Source organism: Colletotrichum karsti (genome assembly GCF_011947395.1).
Source record: "Colletotrichum karsti strain CkLH20 chromosome Unknown Scaffold14, whole genome shotgun sequence".
Classification (NCBI taxonomy): Eukaryota; Fungi; Ascomycota; class Sordariomycetes; order Glomerellales; family Glomerellaceae; genus Colletotrichum; species Colletotrichum karsti.
Genome location: NW_024065914.1, coordinates 934753 through 957638, shown reverse-complemented (window position 1 = coordinate 957638; position 22886 = coordinate 934753). Strand labels below are relative to the sequence as shown.

The following is a 22886-nucleotide window of genomic DNA, read 5'->3' as shown; positions in this document are numbered from 1 at the left end:
GATTGGGTATCGTGATTATCGCAAAAAATCGTTCGGTTCGGGAGGTTGGTGGGTGACAGTAATTATCGGTGGTGATGATATTGTTGTTGTACAGGGAGCAAAAAAGGATGAAAAGAAAACGGTGTGGTTCGGGGTATCACAGAGCGGTTGGGGTATAATGGGAATCGTGAAGCTGGTGTTCCTTTACCAAGGGAAATGCAGCAATAGGTATCGGTGAGGAGGAGAGAATTCAGAGAAGAAAGATGGCCAGAAAAGAATGATGAGTGCAAGACGGTTGTTTATAGGATGTTGCAAGGTTGGGTGCCGACGCGGCGCATTTGCGTCAGAAGCGAATTTCTGGGTTGGCGTATGGCAGGGAGGCGAGGCGAGGCGAGGCGAGGCGCGTGGCAGCAGACGGGACGGTTTCGCAGTGGCAGCGTCAGGTAACAAGCAGGAAAGGGGGCAGGAGCACTCCTGGAGCTTGGTTCTTTCCCTCTTCCCCAATGGTCAATTGGTGTGGTCTGGACACTCAATGGGCCTTTTTTTCCTGCTAGGTCCTGGTCGTGCAATTGTGACGGTGACGTTAGTGAAGGAAGGGGGCAGGAATGTTGATGCAGTACGTCATCGGTCGCGATTTGGCAGCCGTCGTGGCAGAAGGAGGCAGGTACGAATCTGGATGTATCTTTTGGGGGAGCACTTTCCTTCCGCACCACATAAAATTTCAGACGACCAGCGGCTGCTCGAGATGTGCTCTGATGGAAATAATTAGCCCCTGTCCTGCCTTGAGCCGATATTGGCCTGTTCCAGCTGGCATTGCTAGATGCTGGCATGTCTAGCGGCTTGCTAGCTCCAATCCCGTCTTTCATTGCCAGATTCGCACCCTTCTCTTAGTGGCCCTCCTGTCTGTGTATCACGAATCGACGCGCAGTAGGAGCATCGTTGACCGTCCAGCCCTGTCAGAAAGTGGGTGGTGAATTGTCAATGTCGAAGCACCAAGCCTGAGTTGACTAAAAGACACCACTGGCAAGACTGGCTAGTGTTTGCGAGAGGCCACGATCAAAACGCAGTCTGGATTTTTCATCCCTTTTCTTTTCCTGTTGCATCTTGCCGAAATGCATGATATGTACGCTCGGGCGGCTGCTTTCTTTCCTTTCTCTTCCTCTTTCTCAGACGACCGTTTCCCAGCCTCCCGTCCCTCGTGATGAATTCCCGTCCCCGTTGCACGACAGACATCAGGCCACGAATCAGAGTTTGGGCTAGAGGCTATGGAATTACAACGGCTCGATGTCCTCAAACCTTCCACTCGTTGTCTTCCAAATACTCGTCCTTTCGGATAGCCCGACGAGACGGTGTTGAGCTGCCAACTGACAGTCCCGGAGCCTAGTCTCCAACTCATCTCGTCTTTGGCAAGAAAGACAGGCGAGGCCGGCCTCCGTAGTCTGCCACTGATCCTCTTCTGGCCAATGCCACCATCTGAGTGTTTGGACGACTCGATGATGTGCGCCAGGGTTGTGGACGGGATGCAGTGCTAGTGCGAAAGATGGTGTGGATGTCCAGGGGCCCTGTTTGGGAAGACCTTACATCAGTCGGTGGGAATTTCTCCAGCTTTTCTGCCAAAGATAGTCGCGGTCGCATGGAGCTGGCTGCAGTGTGCTTGGAATACAGTGGAGGGATACAAAGACACGCTGATTGCCATGTTTCAGCATCATCGCGACTTCCTCCAACCTCGGAGTTGTACAATTGGTGGCGTGTTTCGACCATGTCGTCATGTCAACCGCACCTTCCACCAGAAATCTGAAGCACGCGACGACTATCGCGCTTCCGCTTGATTTCTGCGGAAGGTGGATTGAAGGAAGGCGCTCCTACTTTCCTTTCCGATGAAGCGTCTTTCTCGAGGAAGGAGGAAGGACCTAAAGAAAAAACTCTGCGCGACCAAAAAAAAAAAAAGACGGCAAGAACGAGGAAAGAGAGACATGTCTCTGCTTCCCGCCGCCCTTTCCACGAATTTTCCAACGTTGCGCCAATGGCAAACATTTCCTCCACATAACGCATTCCCATCGCCAACTTCATCTTTTTCTTCCCTTCACACACCTCATCCTTCCCGCGTCAGTGTAACCGCGCCGTGCCTCTCACCTACCTCCATTACTTGCACAATCAACATCAATCAATCTCGCACATCTCGTCTCGCTGTCTCTCCCACTGCTCAACAATAAGATACCCACCAGACCTGTCTCGACTACCCAATGACCTTTGCTCCTTCAAGACCCAAGGATCGCCACGGCATTCGGCAAAAAACTGCAGAAGGCCTGCAAAATCCTGCATGGCCCTGGCAAGCGCCGCATTCAATGTGCCAATCCAACCCAGACCGTGGCATTCTGCATTGGCAGCGGCATCACCGCCGCTCTTTTCGTCCCCCAAGACGAACGATCACCTCCATTTCAGGCACTCTATTGCTGTCAATTAGACCCAGTTCGTCACGAGGTGGATGCCACTACGCGATTGACACGTAATCTTCTACCTTGACCTACACTAGTCCAGCTGTGTCCAAGTCGATGCACTCACGAGTCACAGTGTTGTTGAGCTGTCTGTGCCGTCTTGCGCCAGGTTCAACTTTTTTTTCTTTCGCTGCCTTTCTTTTTCTTCACCTTTCCTCTAAGGGCGCCAGCTTCGAATCGCGATCGCCGTCGCCGACACATAACACCACGTCTACAACCACGAAATCTTCGCAGAGCGATCCATGACGTCAAGGCCTAGTCACTAGTGCCATGCATCTCTCAGATGCTCTATCTCGACTCTCTCTGACGCCATTTTCCGCGTTGCAGCAAGCCACTGCATCACCAGCCAACCACCAATCTCAATCGCCTGTCCAATTTCCAAGTAACACACATTCAGCGTATCCGTACGCGCTCTCCGACAACCAGCCACATGTCCAGCAACACCAGCCCCGATCGGCCTGGACGATGCCATCCAACGAAGCTCATCCCTCCCGTTATCTCCCTGCCAGGACCCCCGTCTTTTCACGCGGCTGAAGGATCCCGCTTGGCAACCCCATGAACGCACCAGGATACCTTGGCAAGCTGAACTGCTGTCCGCGGGATGCACCCCGGAGCACCTTCTCCTTCTGGCCATCCACTGAGATCTAGCCCGCCCACCCTGGCCCTCGTCGCACAATCTGCGGCGAATTACTCACGTTTGACGAGGATTTCCATCGTGACCACTCATTGTCTTCCTGGTGCAGGTATCAACGATTTGATGCTCCGACCACTACCCGCAACAACTGAGTGGAACAACACGATTTGTGATCAAATATCATCCATTTTCTATGGAGCGCTAACACACCTGTCAGAAACGCTTTCCAACGACCACTCTATCTACTACTTCTTGAAATGTGCAAGGCGTCGCACAACGCGACCAGCTCGTCCCTTCTCTTTCTTGTTTGATTCAGCAGAGCGAGGCTCATCAGCACGAAACGAGACCGGGCTGCCAATCTCTGTTCGAGGGCATACGTGACCGGTGCCGTGCGAGCGTCTTGCCGGGCCAAAGGGATTTCCTCGCTGAAAAGGCCGAAGCAGGTCACTCAGAGGACGGAACAGGTTATCGTCACTAAGCTGCTTGAAAGCCAAATCCAGTCTCTGAAGAAGTCCTCGCCAAGCCGTAGGGAACACGATCGCGTCTTCCCACCCCATGATCGCCACAAGCTCTCCACTACCGTCCACCAGGATGTTGCCCTCGTGGAGGTTCGTGTGGTTGATGGTGACCGGCCACTCGTCTTCCTCGGCCGGGAAGTCGAATCGCCGCATGAAATTCAGAACCTCCTGTAAGCCCAAACCTTCAACTTCGAGGGTTGACAGGAGAGTCATCTTCCTGGTGTACAGCGCCCCCTCGTCCAAATCCGGATAAGCGACCTTCATGGACTCGTCGATGTAGGCTTCCACGGAATCAAACGGTCCGCGGCTCAGTTGAAGTCTCTTGACGCCGTATTTCCGCTCGTTGATGTGAAATTGCTCCAGTGTCAGCTCGCTCTTTCGGAGCTCGTTTGTTTCCCAGTTGATCCCCAGCCCTCCGATGATGGGCCCGAGGTTGGCAGAGCTCATGAAGCCCTCCTCGACCCGGTTGAAAATCTCGCGTACTTGCCGTCGAATCTTGTCCTCTTGAGCGCCGCTCAAGACAGGCGGTCTCCCACCCAGAGGTTGGAAGCCGTCAAGCCCGGTCTCGCAGGTACACTTCAAAGGGTCGCCGCACTTCTGCAGAACGAACCCGTCCCTGAACTCCGTCATCACCCACTCCAGCTGCAACTCGTTCTGGCCCCACGGATCGAACACGAGCACCTTGGGAATCAGGTCGGTGTACTTGCCCACGTGCGCCGTGACGGCGATCTCGTACTCGAGCTTCGACTGCAGCTTCGAGTCGTGCTTGTTCTTGGGGTCGACGGACGCGAACACGGGCAGCAGGAACCGCAGCACCACCTTGGCGGGCAGCGGACACCTCTCCTCCTCGTGCGTGCGCGCCGGGTGGAACCGCACGAGGAAGTACAGGTTCGTCAGCCCCCGGCCGAGCAGCAGCACGCTCTTGACCTTGCGGAAGGGACACAGCCCCCGCGTGTGGTACGCGTCCAGCATCTGCTTGACCTCGCGCGGCGTCGGGATCCCGGAGGTCTTCCAGCCCGCGTAGTCCCTGCCCTCCTTGTCCTTCTTGAAGACGATGTACTTGTCCGTCGTCTTCTTGATCTCCTTCGGGTTGCGGTGCTGCGTCAGCTTGACGACCCGCTGCTCGGGCGTCAGGTGCGGGAAGGGTTGGATATATGGCGGGATGGTGATGGCGTACGGGTTCGGGCGGGGTGAGGCTGGTGAGGTGCTGCAGCTGCCTTGGGCTTCGGGGAAGATCGTAGGCGTGGTGTAAGCATTTTCCGGTGCGGTGTTGGGCATCGTGTAATGTACGAGATCAGAAGACATTGTTGCGGGTGTGGGTTTGGTTGTGAGGTGTTTGGTAGGTCCTGCCTGGGCCTTGACTAGACAATCGTCAAGTGTCGAGAAAAGAAAAATATCGAGAAGAGAAAACGGGGCCTCAATGGTATTACTGCAGCCGGAAGGGTCTTTGTCGACGATATCTCCGCCCAAATCTGCAAGCTTGTTTGGATGTCTTGGAAGTTGTTGTGAAAAAAAGTTTCAAGAAGTTTGTGAGGTGTTTGTCAGTGAATCTGGTGACTGAGACTGGGTTTCGGATGGAAAGACGGTTCTGGTGACGGCGACTTATAACTCATCCACAAGACAATGCACATGTCGACACGATTTCTCAAGGCTTTGTCCTCAAAGGACGACTTGTTCAGTAGACATCTAAGTCCATCCATGGAACAATGCATATGTCAACACGGTTTCTCGAGGCTTTGTTTTCAAAAGAAGGACAACTTCCTCAACAACCATTCTTTCTCTACTGGAATAAGGAGCATTGTTGGGGTTTAGATGTGTGTCAATGGAATTATGTATTACCTGGTTTTGTATGTCAGACAAAGCCTTGATTCGTTTGTTCTTCTTCGGCAATAATTCTTCAAGTATGAGGTCGAACTGGTGCCCAGCTCTGAATAAGCTTTAAATGTGTTTACCAATGCGATTCCTCAAGTACAATAGCAGCATTGTGTTGACTATTGGTTATCAACACTTCTGTCGTGTTCTATATGCAAGGTTACTCCTCAAGACGTTGCATTATAACTTGTTTTTTTGTTTTTTTTAGCATGCAATGAAGACACCTTGTCAGCATAAACATCATTGAGAAAACAGTAATAGGCACTCTTCAAGCACGGAGAAAACGGGTAAAAGGGTGGCCAAATGCCCTAGCCCATAATTTAGGTAGGTCATCAGTGAAGAAGCAGTGGATGATATGACGGAGGAGCTAGAATAATGCCGAAATACATGAACGAAAAGCAGCCTTATATCCTTTGGCGTTGATAACATGCGCCCTGACCTCTGTTCTATCTGGTAGAGGCTTCTCCTGAGTTGTGCTTCCTGTTGTTGAGCAGTGACACCACATCGTCATGTCCGTTCTTCTGTGCCCAGTGTAATGGCTTCCACCCATTGTTGTCTGCTAGATCAATGTCGACACAATCCATCCTTACCAGCTCCTTGACAGCCTCTAAGTGCCCATCGCCTGCAGCTAATGAGATTGGTGTCCGGCCGTCGTTGTCCTGGATATCGACCTTGGCGCCGTGGTCCAGCAGAACTTTGACGAGCCACTTGTTGGACCGTTTCACGGCGATGCGGAGCTCTTTACCTAGAGGAACGTCGGCATCTACCGTCTCCAGCTCCTCTCTCAGAGCCTCTAGGTGTGCATCCCCTGCAGCTAACAAGATTGGTGTCCGACCCTGCTTGTCCGAGATATTAACCTTGGCGCCGTGGTCGAGTAAAGTTTTGACGAGCGACTCGTCGAAGAGTTTTACAGCGATGTGGAGCGCAGTCTCGCCATCGTTGTTCTGGAGGTCAACTTTGACTCTGGCATCGTCTAGAAGCTGCCTTACTATTGACTTATCCTTGTAAATGATCGATTGCATGAGTGGAGTGTCTCCTCGTATTGCTTGAGCTTGGATGTTTGGGTCGACATCATCTCGTCCCAAGAGAATCCCAATGATCACAACGTGACACCATCGCACAGCACGGTGAACCGGCGTCGCCCCATCGTTATCCGGAATGTTTGGATCGACCGCTACGTCCTTGACAAGCAGCTTTACCTGGTCGACTCTTCTCCATTCTACTGCCCAAAAGAGTGGTGTTCTCCCCAGGTGGTCTCTGCTGTTTCGGTTTATCTCGGCTCTTCGAAGAAAGACGTTTAATGTGTCGAGGTCTGCGTGGGCTACTGCATGGTGGAGCGGTGTAGAGTCATACGCCGTTGGCGAGTTGACGTCTATGCCATCCATTTCCAGCATTTCTGCAACCAGAGATGCGGGTCCCTCACTGGCGGCGAAACATAGTGCAGTCTTCCCGTCGTTTGTCATGTACGTCGGGTCGACTTCGGTCCTCTTCAGGAGTGACCTTGCAATACGAGCGTGGCTCCCATCCTTCTTGCGACCGAAGTTCGAACAGGCGTGGTGGAGCGGGGTGAGTCCTTGTTCGTCCGCAATGTTTGCGTCGACGCCCGGAATGGCCAGCAAATGGTTGACAATATGTTCGAAGCCTCTGTGGGTGGCGCTGATCAACGGAGTTTCGCCGCTGAGGTTTCTGGTATTAGGAAGTGCCCCACGACTAAGGAGTAGCTCGACGATCGACACGTCTTCTTTCAAGTTCCTGGCGGCAAGGTGCAAAGGCGTCTCATAACCTGCATATAGCTCGTTTGGGTTGAAGCCTTCACGCTGCATCGTGTCCTCCATCAATGACTTGAATCCGCAAGAGGCGGCCAGTGCCACTGCGTTTGATAGCGTGGTCACGTAAGTGAATTCCACAGCCTCATCGTCAAACATTCGTCGTTTGAAACAACCATCTCTCGTCTCAAGCCATAGCTTGTAGGATGGACTTGGTTCGATGCCAGTTCCTTGGAACAGAAAATCATTCAATTTGCCCTGGAGAGTGTCGCCCAACTTCTCTGCATGGACTTTGTCATAATGAACCAGCCAGCAATCAGCGGCGTACTCGTAGAATAGACCCCGATGGTTCGTGTGCTCTGTTATCGGAGTTGGTGTGGTGAGCTCGTTCAAACATCTTTTTAAAAGCCGCGAATGGGAAGCTACCGGAGAATAATCTGTATGTTTCTCAAGGAAGTTTGCGACGGACGGGTGGGCGAAGCGTAAGATCTGCTCCTTTTCGTCCACAGCCACAAAATTGCGACATATGTCGAGAACTTCGGGAGAAGATACTGAATAGGCAGAATCCTCGGAACCAGATGACAGTGATAATGGGTCGGCCTGATTATCGTCTAAGAGATGCTCAGAGACAGCGGCGAGGAGCTCGTCAGTGGACAGCGGACGCCCATGCAACAAAAGCGTCAGTGTCGTAACGGCAAGGCTCGAGGCGTAGTCACCCGACTCTTTGACCTCTTTGTAAATGATGCCATAGAGATCGAAGAGCTTGGGAGGCAAATTACCCAGTGCGTTTTTGAAATCATGTCGGTGCTTGAAGGACTGGAGTGCTTCGAGTGACATTGAAACCCAGCGAAACATGCCGCAGGCGCCTTTCTTCAGTTCTTCGATGGTCTCCTCCCGTAACTTTTTGTTTTCATGTTTTGTAAGACTACCGCGCAGAAGGCGCTTGCTCTTGGTCAAACGATTGACTTCTGCTTCAACAAACGTGTTGATGTCTTCCTGGTTCTTTTCTGCGACAACCAAAGATTTAATGAACTTCGAATGCTGGATGTGCTGAGCCTGTGTAGATGAAGCTATCAGTACATATTGGAAACTTTGGAAATTGCAATTGAATTTATGGCAGCTGCCTTGTCGTAGGCTTACAGGTACTGTTCAAGGTTGAGGGGGAAGTAAAGCACACTGGGGTAAAGGCCATAAAGATAACACTCACAATATCCAACTCCTCACGGCTGGACAGAAAAATCTTTACAATCTGCTTGGATTGGTGTGCAATAATGTCCAATGCTTCTAAAAGCTCGTGAACAATGTTCTCATCACACTCGTCCAATGCATCCACGACAATGAAGGCGGGATTGTCTTTGCAAAGCTCAATTATCAGGTTTTGGCAGTCTTCCACGTTCAATGGCTCGGGTTGCTGGCCATCCATGTCCGCAGCGGCTTTTCTTTTGCCATACTCGATGGCAACTGGCCTCCTAACAGGTTCTGTCGAACTAGAGCCTGTGAGCTGCTTGAGCAGGGCACCAATAATCTTGTCTGGCCTGGCGCGTTCTGCGTCTCTGGAGCAGTAACAGAAGGCAAGTGGACAGCTATTCCCGTACGCCTGAAGTCGTTGTAGAACGAGCGACCTGCATGTATTCTTGATCAGCACCTTGAGCCTCAAGTTGCGCCCTTCGCCCAGCGGCTTACACAAGACTCGTCTTCCCAGTGCCCACTGGATTTCTTGGTTAGCAACTTAGCTTTCAACCGCGTATCTGCTGCAGCGTCAAAACTCACTAGCACCCGTGAGCCAAAAAACGCAAGATTCATCTGGTGATAACCAATCGGAGAACTCTTGACTCCCCAGTAACCATTGCCCCGAATCAGGCAGAAGATTCTTCGAGTTGTGCCTGAAATGGCTTCTATATTGTATCGTGGATATCCACTGAAAGATTTCAGTGCGGTCTTGGCTCTCAAGGCGGTCTTGAATTGCCGCTAACTGCACTGCCATCTGCATGATGGGCTGGTCTATTCTCTGGAGACTTTGTACTAAGGCCCGGTGGCGATCCGCCGCGTTTCGGTCTGCATTTTGACGCACTTTCAGGTAGTCAGTTGGCGATGACAGCATAATAATCGGAAGATAGACGCTGACTGACACTGAGTATCCGCAAGCTTGAGCCAACGTTCGATTTCGGTCTCGGACATCATCGCTCGCATGCCTTCGTATCGTTTGGTCAACGACTCAACCAAGCCATGACCCAATTGCTCTACAAGATCGGCAACTTTAGCATGTGTTGACCATAACTTGGCTGCATTCTGAAACGTACTCAAAGTCCCACCAGTAAAGTACTTTTTGGCTTGCGCAAGGTATGAAAGCACTGATGTGTATAGCTTGACAATATGCTCCATCAGCTTTGGCGTTGTCTCCAGGTCGTCGAGCAGGTAGAGCCTTTCAATCACAGCGTAACGTGCTATCAGCTGACACGTGAGCTCTATGCCCTCTGCCAGGTCGGTGAACAAGTTGATGCTCGAGGTTGCGACCTACAAAACACATGAATAATCAGTTCTACATCGTTCGACCAAGTCGGACTCGGTGCCGTACATCAATGAGAAACTTGACGGCTCCCCAGGGGGCGGCTGCATGACCACTGCCATCGAATGCAACACCCACGTCAACGATTTTGACAAGCTCCGAGACCCAAGACGAGATCTTTTCCAGGAGAGAACGCAACTTGATCTCCCTGCCGCTGGAAGTCCGGCGAATTGTCCAACCCTCTTCTTTGCATTGCTGCTTTGCTTTTTCAGCGGACTCGCGTATCTTTGATGTTGAAGTAGTCAGTTGGATGCCCACGCTGTAACGCAGAATGGTGGTCCACTCACGAGATTCAAGGTCAGCAGCCTACTGCCTGTGAGTTTTGCCTCCTTGACCCTGTCCTGGTCCTCCTGTGGAAGCTTCCTCAATGCCTGCTCCCAGAGATCTTCCGTTTGTGCCGTCATCTCGCGCGGGTCGCGGCAACACGATGGGTGATGAGTGTTCAGCTGGGATGACCATCAGCTCGTGAAGAACGCGAAAGTTTGGGAGGTGAGAATTAGCATGATCAATGGCTGAGAAGCGGGGTTTGGGAACGACTGGCTCTGACGTGGACATCATGCATATTTCAGCTGATAGCAACGTTACCTGCAGCCTGCCTGCAATTCGCTTATTTCGTAACACATTGCTTTTGCCCATGGACTCACTACATCCTATCACGGGTTAAACTACATCGAGAAAAGTGAGGCTATTGCTACTCCACAGTCGAGTAAGGGGGTTGGTTTACCCCTAGGTAGTTTTGCGAGGCTGAGGATTTACACAAGGGACAAGACATGGCTGGAGGGCGGGCTGAAAGGCCCTCACAAATGTAAAGGACAGTGTATGTTACTGGGCAGGCCTATGTAACGCGTATCGACACAAGCCAGCATCGCCCTCGTATAGCCTGTTTCCTACCCGCGCCCTCCATCTATATTTGTTGAGCTTCCTGCTTCAGGGCTGTGTGAGGGAGCTGCAGCGTCTAAGACCAGCCTCCGACGCTTGGTATCCACCGGCTGAAGACCGAAGTTTCGAAGCGCCTCCCACAACCGCTTTTCCACCAAGATCGCAGCTTCCCCGCTCGGTCCAGTGGCCTCCTCGGTCTCTTGACTCAGAAACGTATCGATGCGTGTGGGCCGACCTATGTGATACATCTCCTCCGCCCAATTAAGCACTCCAGTGAAGCATCGTTTGAAATTGTCCAGGGTGGAATGGTCGTAGGCTGAGGTGGCTCGCTCGTGGTCTTCGTCGCAATGATAGACGCAGTGATCCCTCGGCCGCTCAACACTGAGCGTAGCTGTGCAATATCCAGGCCATATGGTGGAATCCTGAAGCAAAAGAAAGAAGGGGAAGTGTCCCGCAACCGAGATACGGGTGTAGCTTGTCAGGCTCAGCGGGCAGCCCCAGGAGCATCCATGACCTGCACTGCAGCGTATCTGGCTCGAACGGTATATGTCCTTCAACACGGCTGATGGAACCGGAAGCGGCACGCTCCAGCTCGGGACTTGGTGTGCCATGCCGAAATCCTGCAAGTACACGTTCCCACGCCATACGTCGAGCAGATTCGTCGACGCCGCCCTTTCTCGGCGGTATTCGGAGCTCATGTGATCAAATATGCTCCGTAAACGCAGTGCTCCTTCGTCTACCCCGAGTGTGTAGCCGCTCAGGATTTCGTCTCGAAGCCAAGCCCAGTCGACGTACGGCTTCCCCCAGCTCTTGAGCTTAACATGGCGGCTTGAAAGCCACTCGTAGCCGCATCTATCACCATGCTCGGGGTGTATTCGCGATGCTTTTTTCTCCCAATTAGTGAGCGTTTCACCGTAATTGATTGGGTCTGAAAGCTTACATAGTTGGTGTTTTGATTTCCTCATTATGTCGTGAAGCGTTTGATCCCATGAGTCCGTGTTGCCGTTGGACTTTGCAGCTTGGCTTGGGTTAAATAAGTCTAGAAGAATTTGACTGTCAATGAAAAACGCAACATTGGAACGGTAACGTTGTATGTCCCAGTAGAAGAAGAGAAAAGTCTCTCTGTAGTTCAACGAGTCCAGATTCTTGTACATTGTGGCAGTAGTCTCTGCTCGATACGTGAGGAAAGTCTGATAGAGCGAGGCTGAAACAGGAAGTTTTAAGACAGCTTTTAGAAATGGCCAGGCTTTTTATACTGATAGCAGATCCTAAAGCCTGAAGCTTTGCGGCCGGCGAGCGGTTTTTGCAAGTTCCGTAGCTCGCAAGGTCACTTGAAACATGGCTGACCTTCTTGATCTTGCGGAGATAACATATGTATGGGCTGCCTTCGTTGACACAAGCTGCGATCAAGGTCCAGGCATTATTGTATTTCACGAGCCTTGACGGGTTCTAGCGCGATTAGTGGTAACATCTCAACCAACATAGTAAAGGAAATAGTTTACATGTCATACTAGAAACTTGACCGGAAGCAGACATGTACGTGCATTCATCTGCTCGAGACAATTTTGTCTAATACTTCGGCGTCGTAAAATGTCGATGCAACTCCAAACATAGAGCTTAGGCCTTGGGTTCATAAGCTTCTGCTCGCAATAAACTATCTTTTCTTACTTAATCTAATCCCCCATGTCTACCTTGAAGAAATAATGTCCACACTTTTTCTTTTTCTGTCTACCTTGAAGAAATCGCTCGCATGCCGTGACTTCAAATGTTGCATAGCATTCTGACTTATATTGGTTTATCTGGGAGACTTTCACGCGGCCGCCCTCTGGTACGACACCAAGCTCGTCAACACTCGTTCGCTTCGTATTACACGTCCAAAGTGGACGACGAAGCTTGATATGTGGACCTGATGAATGCGTGTGCAAAGAAATGTTGTGAGCCTATTCGGGTCATATCTGCCATGTCATCCTCGACCGGAATTCGTCTCCGAAGACTTGCTCTATTGCCACTTGCTGAAGTTTAAAAGCCCTCCATCGCTCTCGGCATCCTACTGATCTCCGGAACTGTGAAGATGTCCATCTGCATATCAACTAACCTGAGAAATATCGACAGCTGCTATCTTCGAGATTGACATGTTCGGCAGAGGGCGACCGAACAAAGTATGCGAGCAAAGTATTTGCATAGATCAGTAATCTGCCTGACGTCGATTTTCTGCGGACCCCAGAATCAGATGGCGGTGTCAATGTATGATCGACGGACGAAGTTTCCGGCCGTGAGTCCGGCGGAGTTCGTTAACATCCCGCAAGGTATGCTGTGTAGTACGCATGTGAAGTGGGAAATCTCCGCCCGATACTTGGCAACGGTTCCACTACATTGTTGAGACGTACACAATAGGGACTTGCGTTTGAGACGACAACGCAAAGTGCGGAGTTCCGAGGCAGTGGACGAATCCTCGCAGGATGCCCATATGGAAATGTGGGTAACTGGTAGCAGGGATCCCCTCGTCTTTGGCCTTTCATTATAAAAGCCGTCCCCGGTAGCTCCCAGCCTGATGGTGAGCTGAACATCATCTCATCATACCGATCATCCAATACTCAGAGTACTCCCAAGATGGCGTCTACGACTCTGGCCGAGAACGAATTCACCCACAGCGGTGACAAGAAGACCTTCTACTGGTCGGCCGGCCCTGCCGACGGGCCGCTTGTCATCCTCGTCCACGGCTGGCCCGCGAACGGCGAGACATGGAAGCCTCAGCTTACAGCTCTCGCGGCTCTGGGCTTCCGGGCCATCGCCCCCGATGCTCGCGGCTACGGACGCTCCAGCGTTCCCAAGGAGAGAACCGACTACGCTATGGAGCACCACGTCTCGGACTTGCTCGCATTGCTTCAACACCTCGGCCGCCGCAAGGCCGTCTGGATCGGCCACGACTGGGGCGCCGGTCTCGTCTGGGGCTTCGCCGCGCAGCACCCGGACAAGTGCGTCGGTGTATGCTGCATGACCGTTCCCTACGGAACTCTCGAGCACGGCCTGGCAGGCCTCGTCGCCCTCTCCAACCGCGAGCTGTATCCCGAGGATCAATTCCCTCTCGCCCAGTGGGACTACCAGGCCTTCCACACCGAGCAGCCCGAAGCCAGTGCTAAGCAGCTGGAGGCCAACGTACCCAACACCGTCAAGCTTCTGTACCGCGGCGCCACCGCCGAGAAGTACGGCAAGCCCACTTTCCTCGCGTCGCTGCGCAAGCTGGGCGGATGGTGGGGCGGTCTCCCCGAGGCGCCGGACACGCCTTTCGAGGGTACGCTGTTCAAGAATGACAAGCCTGCGTACGACCGCATGGTGGCCGAGTTTGAGAAGAACGGCTTCGAGGGCCCAAACGACTACTACCGCAACCACGAGGAAAACTCGAAGTTCGCCCTGAAGGCCCCCAACGGCGGTCGCCTGTCGTACCCTGTTCTGTTCATCGGAGCGCAGTGGGATAGTGTCTGTGACACGTCGATCTCAAGGCTGGCTGAGCCTATGCGGGAGTTGTGCGATGATCTCACCGAGGTGACCATTGAGGCTGGACATTGGGTCGCGATGGAAAGGCCCCAAGAGACGAACGCTGCGATTGTGAGGTGGCTCGCTACGAAGTTGCCGACGTACTTCCCTGGATACTGGAAGACTCCCTTTGTCTCGCGGAAGTGAGAGAATGTTGGTTAGATGTCGCGCAGAGAGGATATGAAATGAATTGAACTCGACTTCAGACATGATCACATTTGTAGACCACCCCGTCTATTGCAGCTGACCATTCACCGAGGTATCTTTCGGCAAAGACGGATGATTACACACGGACTTCGGCATCCGCAAATGCCGTGACCGGAGCCGATGGATCGGAGAAGGTGGGGAATTATCGGGCCCGACCAACCGCGTCTGACACGCCGAGAAACGAGAGGCACTCTTCGACTCACGACAAATCCGTAGGATTACATAAGATAAGACAGACGTCCAACAGATATAGGACGTAAGCACGCTGAAGCTGGCTCCAAATGTCAAAATTTTATTGATAAAAAACACATAAGAATGGCCTCATTAGTGGTTCGGATTGGGCCAAACTTTGGAACGACCATCGCAAATGAGCCCTTCCAGGGAGTCAAACACATCAATACCACCAGAGGAAAAAGTTGCGCTTGTCTTGCAAGACAGACTTCAAGTTTGTGAAGACTGGCCACCATACGCTTCAAAAACATGGTGAAAACATGAGGAAAGAGCAGCGCCCCTTCTAGATATGGTTGTGGTTTGCTTTGCTTCCTCCTTCTTTATTCGAAAATCAAGCATGCTTTAATGATACTGTCACTTTATTTGGAAATATGTTTGTTCTTCTATTATATAGTATTCCAAGAGTTCATCTTTCTTTCGTAACTCCTTCATGCCTGCTTCTCCATGGTTCCATGGTCGCGGCCTGGGTGCACTTCGGTGCCTCACCCGACCAGACCTCAAGCTAACCCACCTCCTCTTCCTCCTTCTACTTAGATTTTCATGCTGTCGCTCTTCGGATCGAAATCCAATCGTTGAATCACCTCGTCTTTTCCTTTTCCCAGGCCCCCCAAAAACAGCTTCACCAAACGAGCCAACTGCCATTTTCATCTCAACCCAGCAACCCACACCCTCTCAATCATGTGGAACGCCAACCTTACCCAGGAGAGTCCCGAAAGCCCTGTTGGAATCCTCGCCCTCAATAACATCTTCGAGCTCTGGGAATGCTTGATCATTGGTCTACTAGCCATTGACCTCGTCATCACTCTCTACGGCCTCGGATCCGAGATTCCCGATGCCGTTCTCCCGGAAGCACACGCGGAGAGCGTTGCCGTCATCGCATTCACGGAACTCATTCTTCTCATGCAGCTCCTGCAAATCCTACTCCCGACATATCCAACTAGCGAATTCGAATCATTGGCCAGATCCAGGAAACTGAGTGAGCGAACACTTTGCAAGTGGATAGGTGGACTTTTCGGCACTCAAGGGGCAGAATTCGCAGCATCGACGCCGAAGCTCGAAGCGAACGAGCTGAGGACCTTCGGCTTCTTCCTCATTCCGGTTGCCGCGGCGGTTGGATGGAAGTGGAGGAGACTTCGGCGGCGACTGCGGCGAGCTGGGAGGGAAGACGAGGCAGCTTTGATTGCAAGGGTCTTTCGCGTATGGGCAGCCCGGAACTGAGGTTCAGATCACGGCTTCTTCATGATAATACCTTGGATATGCTGTGATGGAAGTCGCAGATGAGCCGACGAGTCTTTGTCTGTACTCTAGGGTGAGGCTTTTCTAGAAGGATTGGTAAATCGCAGCATATCAACAATCCTATTTTATGATCATTCTACGTTGTCCAAAGAAATTATTTCCTTCTTTTAGACTCAAACCACTTTTGTAAAGGTTGATAAGCAAAGAGCCATTAATTGTCTATGACTACGTATTTCGAAATCAGGCTGAAGGCTGTTCTTGATTCTATATCTCCTAGACTTGTGTGACAGTTGAAGCTTTCGGACTTGGAAGCATGTCCAAGCATCTATATTTAGCACTAAATGATTGCCATCTCTTCATTTGCACCTCCTTGTTCTTAGAGCTTGTATCTAGGAACAATTCTGATCAAGGTCTTTGTTCAACCAATCCATCTCTCATTTATCAATTCACCAGAAAAGATTCTTCAAGCGCTAAGGGACTCCTCCTGCCTTGCCTTGCTCTTGCCTTAAGAGTGAGAAGAAATTTCAACCCACCTCTTTTTCATCCAAATATCGCGCTCTTTCCTTCACCAGGTTGATCGAGTGAATCAGTCGAGCCACCCACCCTCTGCTCTCCAGCCCAGCTATTTAATCCTTCTCACTCTGCGTTGCCAACAAATCTTCTCTTTTGTCAACACAACAACAAAGCCTGCTCTTCACCTCACATCTTCACCTTCATCCCACTCACTACTCAAGCATCCATTTACTATCGCTTCACCACACAACAATCAACCCGGGCCCAAGCATCATCATGATTACTGCAGCTACCGCCGCTATTGGCGCCTTCTGGTAAGTCCCATTCATCTTCTTCCCCTGAAATAGTTCCAGTGATGCTCATGTGTGCCTTTACAGGGGCTGGTACTTCTACGATGAGTACCTCACTGCTCGTCTGGCCAAGAAGGCCAAGCCTGTGCCGCTCCCTAGGAAGCCGACCTACAAGACTGGTGATGTGAGCATTGTTGTCGCAACCATCAATACTCCCGACACTTTCACCGACAGCCTTCGTCTTTGGCTTGCCAACCTCCCAAAGGAGATCATCATTGTCACCATCGAGCGCGACCTCCAGCGTGTTGTTGACCTTGTCCAGCCCGTCATTGCTGAGGGCGATAACCGCATCACTGTACTGACAGCTGACTACGCCAGCAAGCGTGCTCAGATGGTTGTTGGCATTGAACAGGCCAAGGGCAAGATCTTGGCTTGTGTTGATGATGATGCCTTCTGGAGCTACGCGTCGCTTGAGCACCTCATCGCCCCTTTTGAGGACCCAAAGGTTGGTGGCGCGGTCGGCAAACAGAGGTATGTTTCAATCTTTTTATCCTCAATTATTTCGAGTCCATGAACTAACTCGACTTCAGCGCCCACATTCCCCGAAAGCGCCGCGACCCCACGGTCATCACCCCCTGGGAAGTCGCCTCCATCAAGTCCCTGGACAATCAAAACAACAACCAGGCTGTTCGCTTCGCTGCTGATGGCAGTGTCTTCTGTCTCGTTGGTCGTACTATGATGGTGCGCGCCGACATTGCTAAGGATCCCAAGTTCACCCACGCGATCAAGAACGAGTTCCTCAACGGAAAACGTCTCAACAGCGGCGACGATGTTTTTCTCACCCGTTGGCTTCTGAGAAAGGGCTGGAAGATGAGCATTCAGAACGCCCCCGAGGCGGAGATCACCACTGAGGTTATGCGTGACTCGACCCTGGTCCTCCAGATGTTCCGTTGGCAGCGCAGTGCTTTCCAGTCTTTCTGGAAGACTCTCTTCGTGGAGCCTGGCATCTCCAAGATCTGGAAGTAGGTCTCAACAGCACTTGCTCTCAAATCACTTCACTGACACGTTCACAAAACACCCCTAATGGCTCGCAAGATGATGGAGCGTCTTCTTCGCCCGGTGATCGCCTGGATTCACATCGCCGCTCTCGTCCAAGGCTTACGCGAGAACTCCATGATGGCGTAAGTAACTTTCTCTTCTCTGGTGCTTTCTGGGTCTAACACTATTTCACAGGTGGTTCGCTGTCTTCTGGTACCTCTGGGGTATGATCAGCACCTACAACCGCTTCCTCTGCCGCTTCCCCTACGCGGCCGGCAACATCTGGGCTGCTGTCCTGCTCGACAACTGCTACCCCATCGTCGATCTCTGGGCTTGCCTCACTCTCGGCACCGAGGCCTACGGCACGCGCAACCCGGACAACGAGGGTTGAGCGACGACCTCTATTGTACAGAAATTTCACAGATTCTGGAGTTTGGCAATGGACAGGAATACCTGATTTTGGGAGTTTGGTTCTATGAGGCATCTCGCGATAGAGAATCAACGGGGACAAATGACTTGATGAATCATAGACGAATAGACGAAAAAACTTCTTTGTTCACCAAATCGCTGTCTCGGTAAATGCTCCTGTGACTGCGTTAGCCATGGGTAAGTTCCGACAGTCCTGTTTGAGGCCAAAGCTGTTCGCGCAGTTATTTTGCCAATTTCTCTTGTTGTCAGGCCGTCGCAGCTGCAAATTCGACGATGACATGGTTCATGGGAAGCGTGTTCTCTAAATCCAGATGCGAATCAAACACGGCACTTAGTGTTTTTCGGTCGTAAATGAGACCAATCTGACGTCTTCCAATGATTGGCAATAACTCAGAAAACATGTCAGATTCTCGGCTGATCGCGCTTACTTGCCGCAAGCAATCCCACCCTGTTCTTCCTCGGAATTGCAGCTGAACTAGAGGGGTACAGTCCTGCAGTTACGAACCACTCAATCAAGTACCCTACTCCGTGCCGATCAAAAGCAAGCCGAGTCACTGGCCCGCCGAAGTCCGAGCTGACTTTCCAGCTCCTCGGAAATGGCTACCAGCTTTGCTGCGAAGATGACCACCTCAGCCATGATATCCCTGTCGCGTGATGTTTAATATCCTACTTCGATCGGGGGGCAGTTGAAGTCACCAACGGCCCATTTGACCTCAGCCGCCCAAGGTTCGGAGATGAGCGCTGCTGATTTAAGAGATCGCCATCAGCGTAAGATGAGTTTGGGGTGATTCCGCCGACTTCGACTTCTTTTTACGACGTTCTCTCAAACGACGCCAAATTTCCTTACTTCTACGGATTCTCTTTCCTTCACGACATCTTCTTCCTATTTCGTGCACGAGTCACAAGTCGATACATCAATGTCGCCTTGGGACGGCGTCGGAAACCCCATCCGGTTCAAGGAATGGTACAGCAGCTTCGGCCCGGTCTTCCAGAACATCTCAACAGGCGTCTGCAACGAGACCCTCGCCGCCTATCTAGCAGACTACAAAAGCCTCACAACCAAAACATGCGACTTCCACGTCGACTGCGTCCTCGGCGAGGTATCGGAGTCCATCAAAGCCAAAAACGCGTCCGCGGCCATCTTCCTCGGCATCCTCCCCTCGATGCTGGCGATGCTGGGCCCGTCGATGACCCAGCTCGCTCTCCTCTCCACCCGCCGTCCACTCCTGTCCCTGCTCATTGCTCTGGGTAGCGTGGGATTCTACCTCGACCGCCTCTTCCGTCTCGAAACGCCCACCGAGATCCTCTCCATGGTCCAGGGCGAGAGACTCATACCGCGCCTGCGCAGTTCGAGATGGGGCTTCGTGGTGAGCGTGTTGGAGTACCTCGTGGTTGCCACGGCGGTGTTGAACGTGCTCAACATGGCGGTGCGGGTGGGCGATCGTACCATCATGAGCTTCCGGTGCAACATGTGGTCTCTCCCGCTCATATGGGTCACCTCCCTGGCCGGCATCTTCTTCCTGGTGGCGATACCCTTCCAGTTCTCCGCCGTCGCCAAGCACATGCGCAACTGCACCGGCGACGGTACCCGCAGCTCCGTCGACGCGGGGCCGGAGGGTCTCGGCGACACCCAGTGGACTCCGCTCCCGCCACGCCCGGAGTGGACACGGCGAGAACAGCATCCGGGGGCGCCCAACGGGGCGCTTGAGAGACGGAGCACCGCGGACTCGGTCTCACAGTTTGTGGCGAGGGAGTTTACTCCCGGCATGCGGCATCCTTCGCTGCGGGTCCACGAGATCCCGCAGTTCGAGCCGTGGGTGGCTGTCCTGTTCAATGTCGGGTTCTTTTTTGCTGCGTTTCATATTATCATAGGCACCTGCTGGCTGTCTTCTACCCTTTTTCTGTCTCCTGGGGATGCCATCAGGATTGTCTTGAGGTTCTTTGGCTCTGCGGTGGTTTGCAGATTTGTCGTTATGGTGGAGCTGGCAAGTATGAAGTCGCAAGAGATGCCGCAGGGCGAGAAGTGAGGGTCTTTTTATTTTCAAACTTCAGATTCTAATACAACTCATAATGGGCTCAATTTAGCTGCTTGCCGAAGAGTATGCTGGTCGTAGTAGCCGCGGCTCAGGCTCTTTGACTCTCCGGGGTGATTACGACCGCCGAGAGCAATCAGCAAAGTATTGAAATCAAAGATCGCATTGGCGGAATAAGCATGAAGTCCAGGCCCAACTTGAGGTTCGGTAAAGTGCACATATCGACAGGGTTGACGGAGTTACCGTCACCATGGAAATAGATGTGACATGTGTCAGACCACGCACTGCTCGCAAGAGGCCCTGTCGCCATATAGCATAGCTAGTTAATCAGCTCTTAGTCCGCAGAGAAAATGATTAAAATTTGTACACATTGAAAAGACCGAGGAAACCGGTATCCTAGAACGGTTACTAAAGATCCTTACAAGATGAATGTTGTTGTTCATCCAAGTCAGCTTTGCATCTTTCTCGCGACTGAACGGAACTTTTGCTCGAGTCGATGCGACATCAGAGACGCTCTACGTCGAAAATTTCTCCAAGGTACAGTATCATCATGAGTGTTTTCGTATGAACCTATGTGTTCGCGTACATCCATGCTTGTGGGGTACACTCAAGATGAACTCAGTCGTGGAGAATGATGGGTGGCATGGGCCGTTGCCGCCATAGTCTTGAAACCGCGAGGCCGGTCGGTGGATCTATAACAAATAGAACTGGCCTAAAGGCCCATGAAAACTATCCTCGCCGTCGGCAGCAACACACAAGTGCTACTTTCGAGAACCTCATGATGGAGCTTAGAGTTTGTATCAGGTGCCTGTTCATAAGTGGTCTCGCGCAGGTTGGTATAGCTTTGGACGCCACGAGATGAGCAGACCATCATAAGAGCATTTTTAACGGCGTGAAGCAAAGATTCAAATGGTATAAGAGGTGGTGAACTTCCCACCTAACACAATGAAGATATCGTCATCGCCGCCGCATCTACCGCAGTCACATTTGCCAGCTCCCGCCTGACTCCCGCCAATTAGAGAATCACAAGCAAAAACACTTTTTTCGCCTTCAAACCAAAATGCAGTTCAAGGCTTCCTTCATCGTCATCTTCGCTTCCTTGTTGTCGCTATCAGGTAAAGCTCCCTTCTACATATTCCCAGTGGCAACGACTAATTGCATGCCCAGTGGCTTGCAAGGATGCTCAGGGCAATGATGGCCAGTGCAAACCACCAAACTTCTGCTGCGCTGCCGACGGATTCCAGTGTGTTTTCAGAGAAGAGTGCAGCAGCAAATAAACACCCGAAATGTCTGCGAGGAGGTCACGCAAATCAAGTTGCGTCGACGAAGTCTGCAGGCAAGATTTGCATAGATGTTGAAGTCGTCTCTTTGAAATTGATGGCACCATGTACATATGAATGGAATTGAAACACGTCAACACCAAGCTGAAGATGAGAGTTGAAGATCAAGTGAAGGCGAGTTGAACTCAAGCCCAATTAAGTTTCTTTGCTCTATGTCTATAATGGTGCGTTGTCTGTCTTTTGTTCTAATGCTTTCCTATACGTATCGCGGGGACATTGCTGTAACCGTCAGCGTTCCCATCTCATTGTTGCTTCTTCTCGCCGGCATCACGAGCCTCGTCGGTAATCATCCGAATCAGCCTCATGTACAAGCTCGCACCAATCGCCGTGAAAAGATGCCACCACCCATGCAACTCCAAGATCCAAGCCGCAGGCAGCCCAACAGCCGCCCTCGCAGCTCTCAGCTCGGCGCAGAACTCCAAGTCGATATGCCACAACCCGAAGCCAAGCAGCAACGTCGCAATCGCCTTCCAAAACACCCGCATGAACTTCCTCTTCTCCTCCTTGGAGTACAGACCCGAACCGTACAGCAGGTACAGCGTCCGCGGCCAGACCAGGGTAAGCTGCGCGCTGAAGACCATGACGTGGATGCGGATGTCGCCCGAGCGAACGTAGATGACGGTCATGACGCCGATGGCGAGCCACAGCGCCGCGATGACAAAGACGCGGACGAGGGGCGCTTGGCGGTAGGCGTAGAGCGGCTGGACCAGGGAGCCGCCGAGGATGAGCATGGAGATGTCGTCGAGGAGCTGGGTCTCTTGGTGCATCGTGCCGTGGAAGATGCCGGAGAAGACGCCTACGAAGAGCAGGCCGATCGATTGGATGTCAAGGTGCTGGTACCAGGGAACCCGCGCCTTGGTGTTGGTCCGGGGATACTTGAACGCGAGGTAGACTGCCGATTGGTCAGCCATCGGGAGTCGTTGGCAGAGATTTCGGGGTCACTTACTGTATGCCACATTCGACAGGCAGTTGATGAACTCTGCGATGTACCTCGTGATGAGGTAGTCCTCCTCGCAGAAGCTGAGGTCTCCAAGTCAGCATCAATTCCGTCGATGGCGCAGTCTTGTGTGAGCTGCTTACTTGGCTTTGCTGGTGGGGTAGCCCCAGATGCCGTCCCCAGCCGTGGCATCGTCCACGAAACGAAGGGTCTGGTGCTTGTGACTCATGATGGAGACGATGATTCGAAAGTACGATCGGTAGTTGTTTCAATGCTTTTGGTGATGTTGGTGACGCGTGAGTGAGATGGTCGAGGCGACGCGACTCAGAATCTCGTGACGAATTTTTTGGGGCCAGGGGTCGACGATTTCGCGGAGGAGCGGGACCAAT

The 22886-nt window shown here is 52.1% G+C and overlaps 8 protein-coding genes across 8 annotated transcripts; 5 read left to right on the top strand and 3 right to left on the bottom strand.

Moving 5' to 3' along the window:
* Nucleotides 1-3353: 3353 nt before the first annotated feature.
* CkaCkLH20_05220 (uncharacterized protein) lies at nucleotides 3354-4931 on the bottom strand (the record flags this gene model as incomplete). Its single annotated transcript, XM_038887939.1, has 1 exon — nucleotides 3354-4931. The coding sequence occupies one exon, from the start codon at nucleotides 4929-4931 to the stop codon at nucleotides 3354-3356; it is 1578 nt and encodes a 525-aa protein (XP_038746981.1).
* A 1013-nt stretch (nucleotides 4932-5944) lies between these two features.
* Nucleotides 5945-10234, bottom strand: CkaCkLH20_05219 (uncharacterized protein; the record flags this gene model as incomplete). The annotated part of the gene is made up of 7 exons (XM_038887938.1): nucleotides 5945-8320; nucleotides 8472-8886; nucleotides 8948-8972; nucleotides 9394-9504; nucleotides 9565-9778; nucleotides 9840-10055; nucleotides 10118-10234. 7 exons carry the CDS (start codon nucleotides 10232-10234, stop codon nucleotides 5945-5947), a joined length of 3474 nt encoding a protein of 1157 aa, XP_038746980.1.
* A 3085-nt stretch (nucleotides 10235-13319) lies between these two features.
* CkaCkLH20_05218 (uncharacterized protein) lies at nucleotides 13320-14390 on the top strand (the record flags this gene model as incomplete). The annotated part of the gene is made up of 1 exon (XM_038887937.1): nucleotides 13320-14390. The coding sequence occupies one exon, from the start codon at nucleotides 13320-13322 to the stop codon at nucleotides 14388-14390; it is 1071 nt and encodes a 356-aa protein (XP_038746979.1).
* Nucleotides 14391-15359: 969 nt separating this feature from the next.
* CkaCkLH20_05217 (uncharacterized protein) lies at nucleotides 15360-15899 on the top strand (the record flags this gene model as incomplete). Its single annotated transcript, XM_038887936.1, has 1 exon — nucleotides 15360-15899. One exon carries the CDS (start codon nucleotides 15360-15362, stop codon nucleotides 15897-15899), a length of 540 nt encoding a protein of 179 aa, XP_038746978.1.
* Nucleotides 15900-16706: 807 nt separating this feature from the next.
* CkaCkLH20_05216 (uncharacterized protein) lies at nucleotides 16707-17746 on the top strand (the record flags this gene model as incomplete). Its single annotated transcript, XM_038887935.1, has 3 exons — nucleotides 16707-16744; nucleotides 16808-17251; nucleotides 17311-17746. The coding sequence occupies 3 exons, from the start codon at nucleotides 16707-16709 to the stop codon at nucleotides 17744-17746; spliced, it is 918 nt and encodes a 305-aa protein (XP_038746977.1).
* A 69-nt stretch (nucleotides 17747-17815) lies between these two features.
* CkaCkLH20_05215 (uncharacterized protein) lies at nucleotides 17816-18149 on the top strand (the record flags this gene model as incomplete). Its single annotated transcript, XM_038887934.1, has 2 exons — nucleotides 17816-17901; nucleotides 17954-18149. The coding sequence occupies 2 exons, from the start codon at nucleotides 17816-17818 to the stop codon at nucleotides 18147-18149; spliced, it is 282 nt and encodes a 93-aa protein (XP_038746976.1).
* Nucleotides 18150-19104: 955 nt separating this feature from the next.
* CkaCkLH20_05214 (uncharacterized protein) lies at nucleotides 19105-20214 on the top strand (the record flags this gene model as incomplete). Its single annotated transcript, XM_038887933.1, has 1 exon — nucleotides 19105-20214. The coding sequence occupies one exon, from the start codon at nucleotides 19105-19107 to the stop codon at nucleotides 20212-20214; it is 1110 nt and encodes a 369-aa protein (XP_038746975.1).
* A 1588-nt stretch (nucleotides 20215-21802) lies between these two features.
* Nucleotides 21803-22726, bottom strand: CkaCkLH20_05213 (alkaline phytoceramidase; the record flags this gene model as incomplete). Its single annotated transcript, XM_038887932.1, has 3 exons — nucleotides 21803-22452; nucleotides 22507-22580; nucleotides 22641-22726. The coding sequence occupies 3 exons, from the start codon at nucleotides 22724-22726 to the stop codon at nucleotides 21803-21805; spliced, it is 810 nt and encodes a 269-aa protein (XP_038746974.1).
* Nucleotides 22727-22886: the final 160 nt, after the last annotated feature.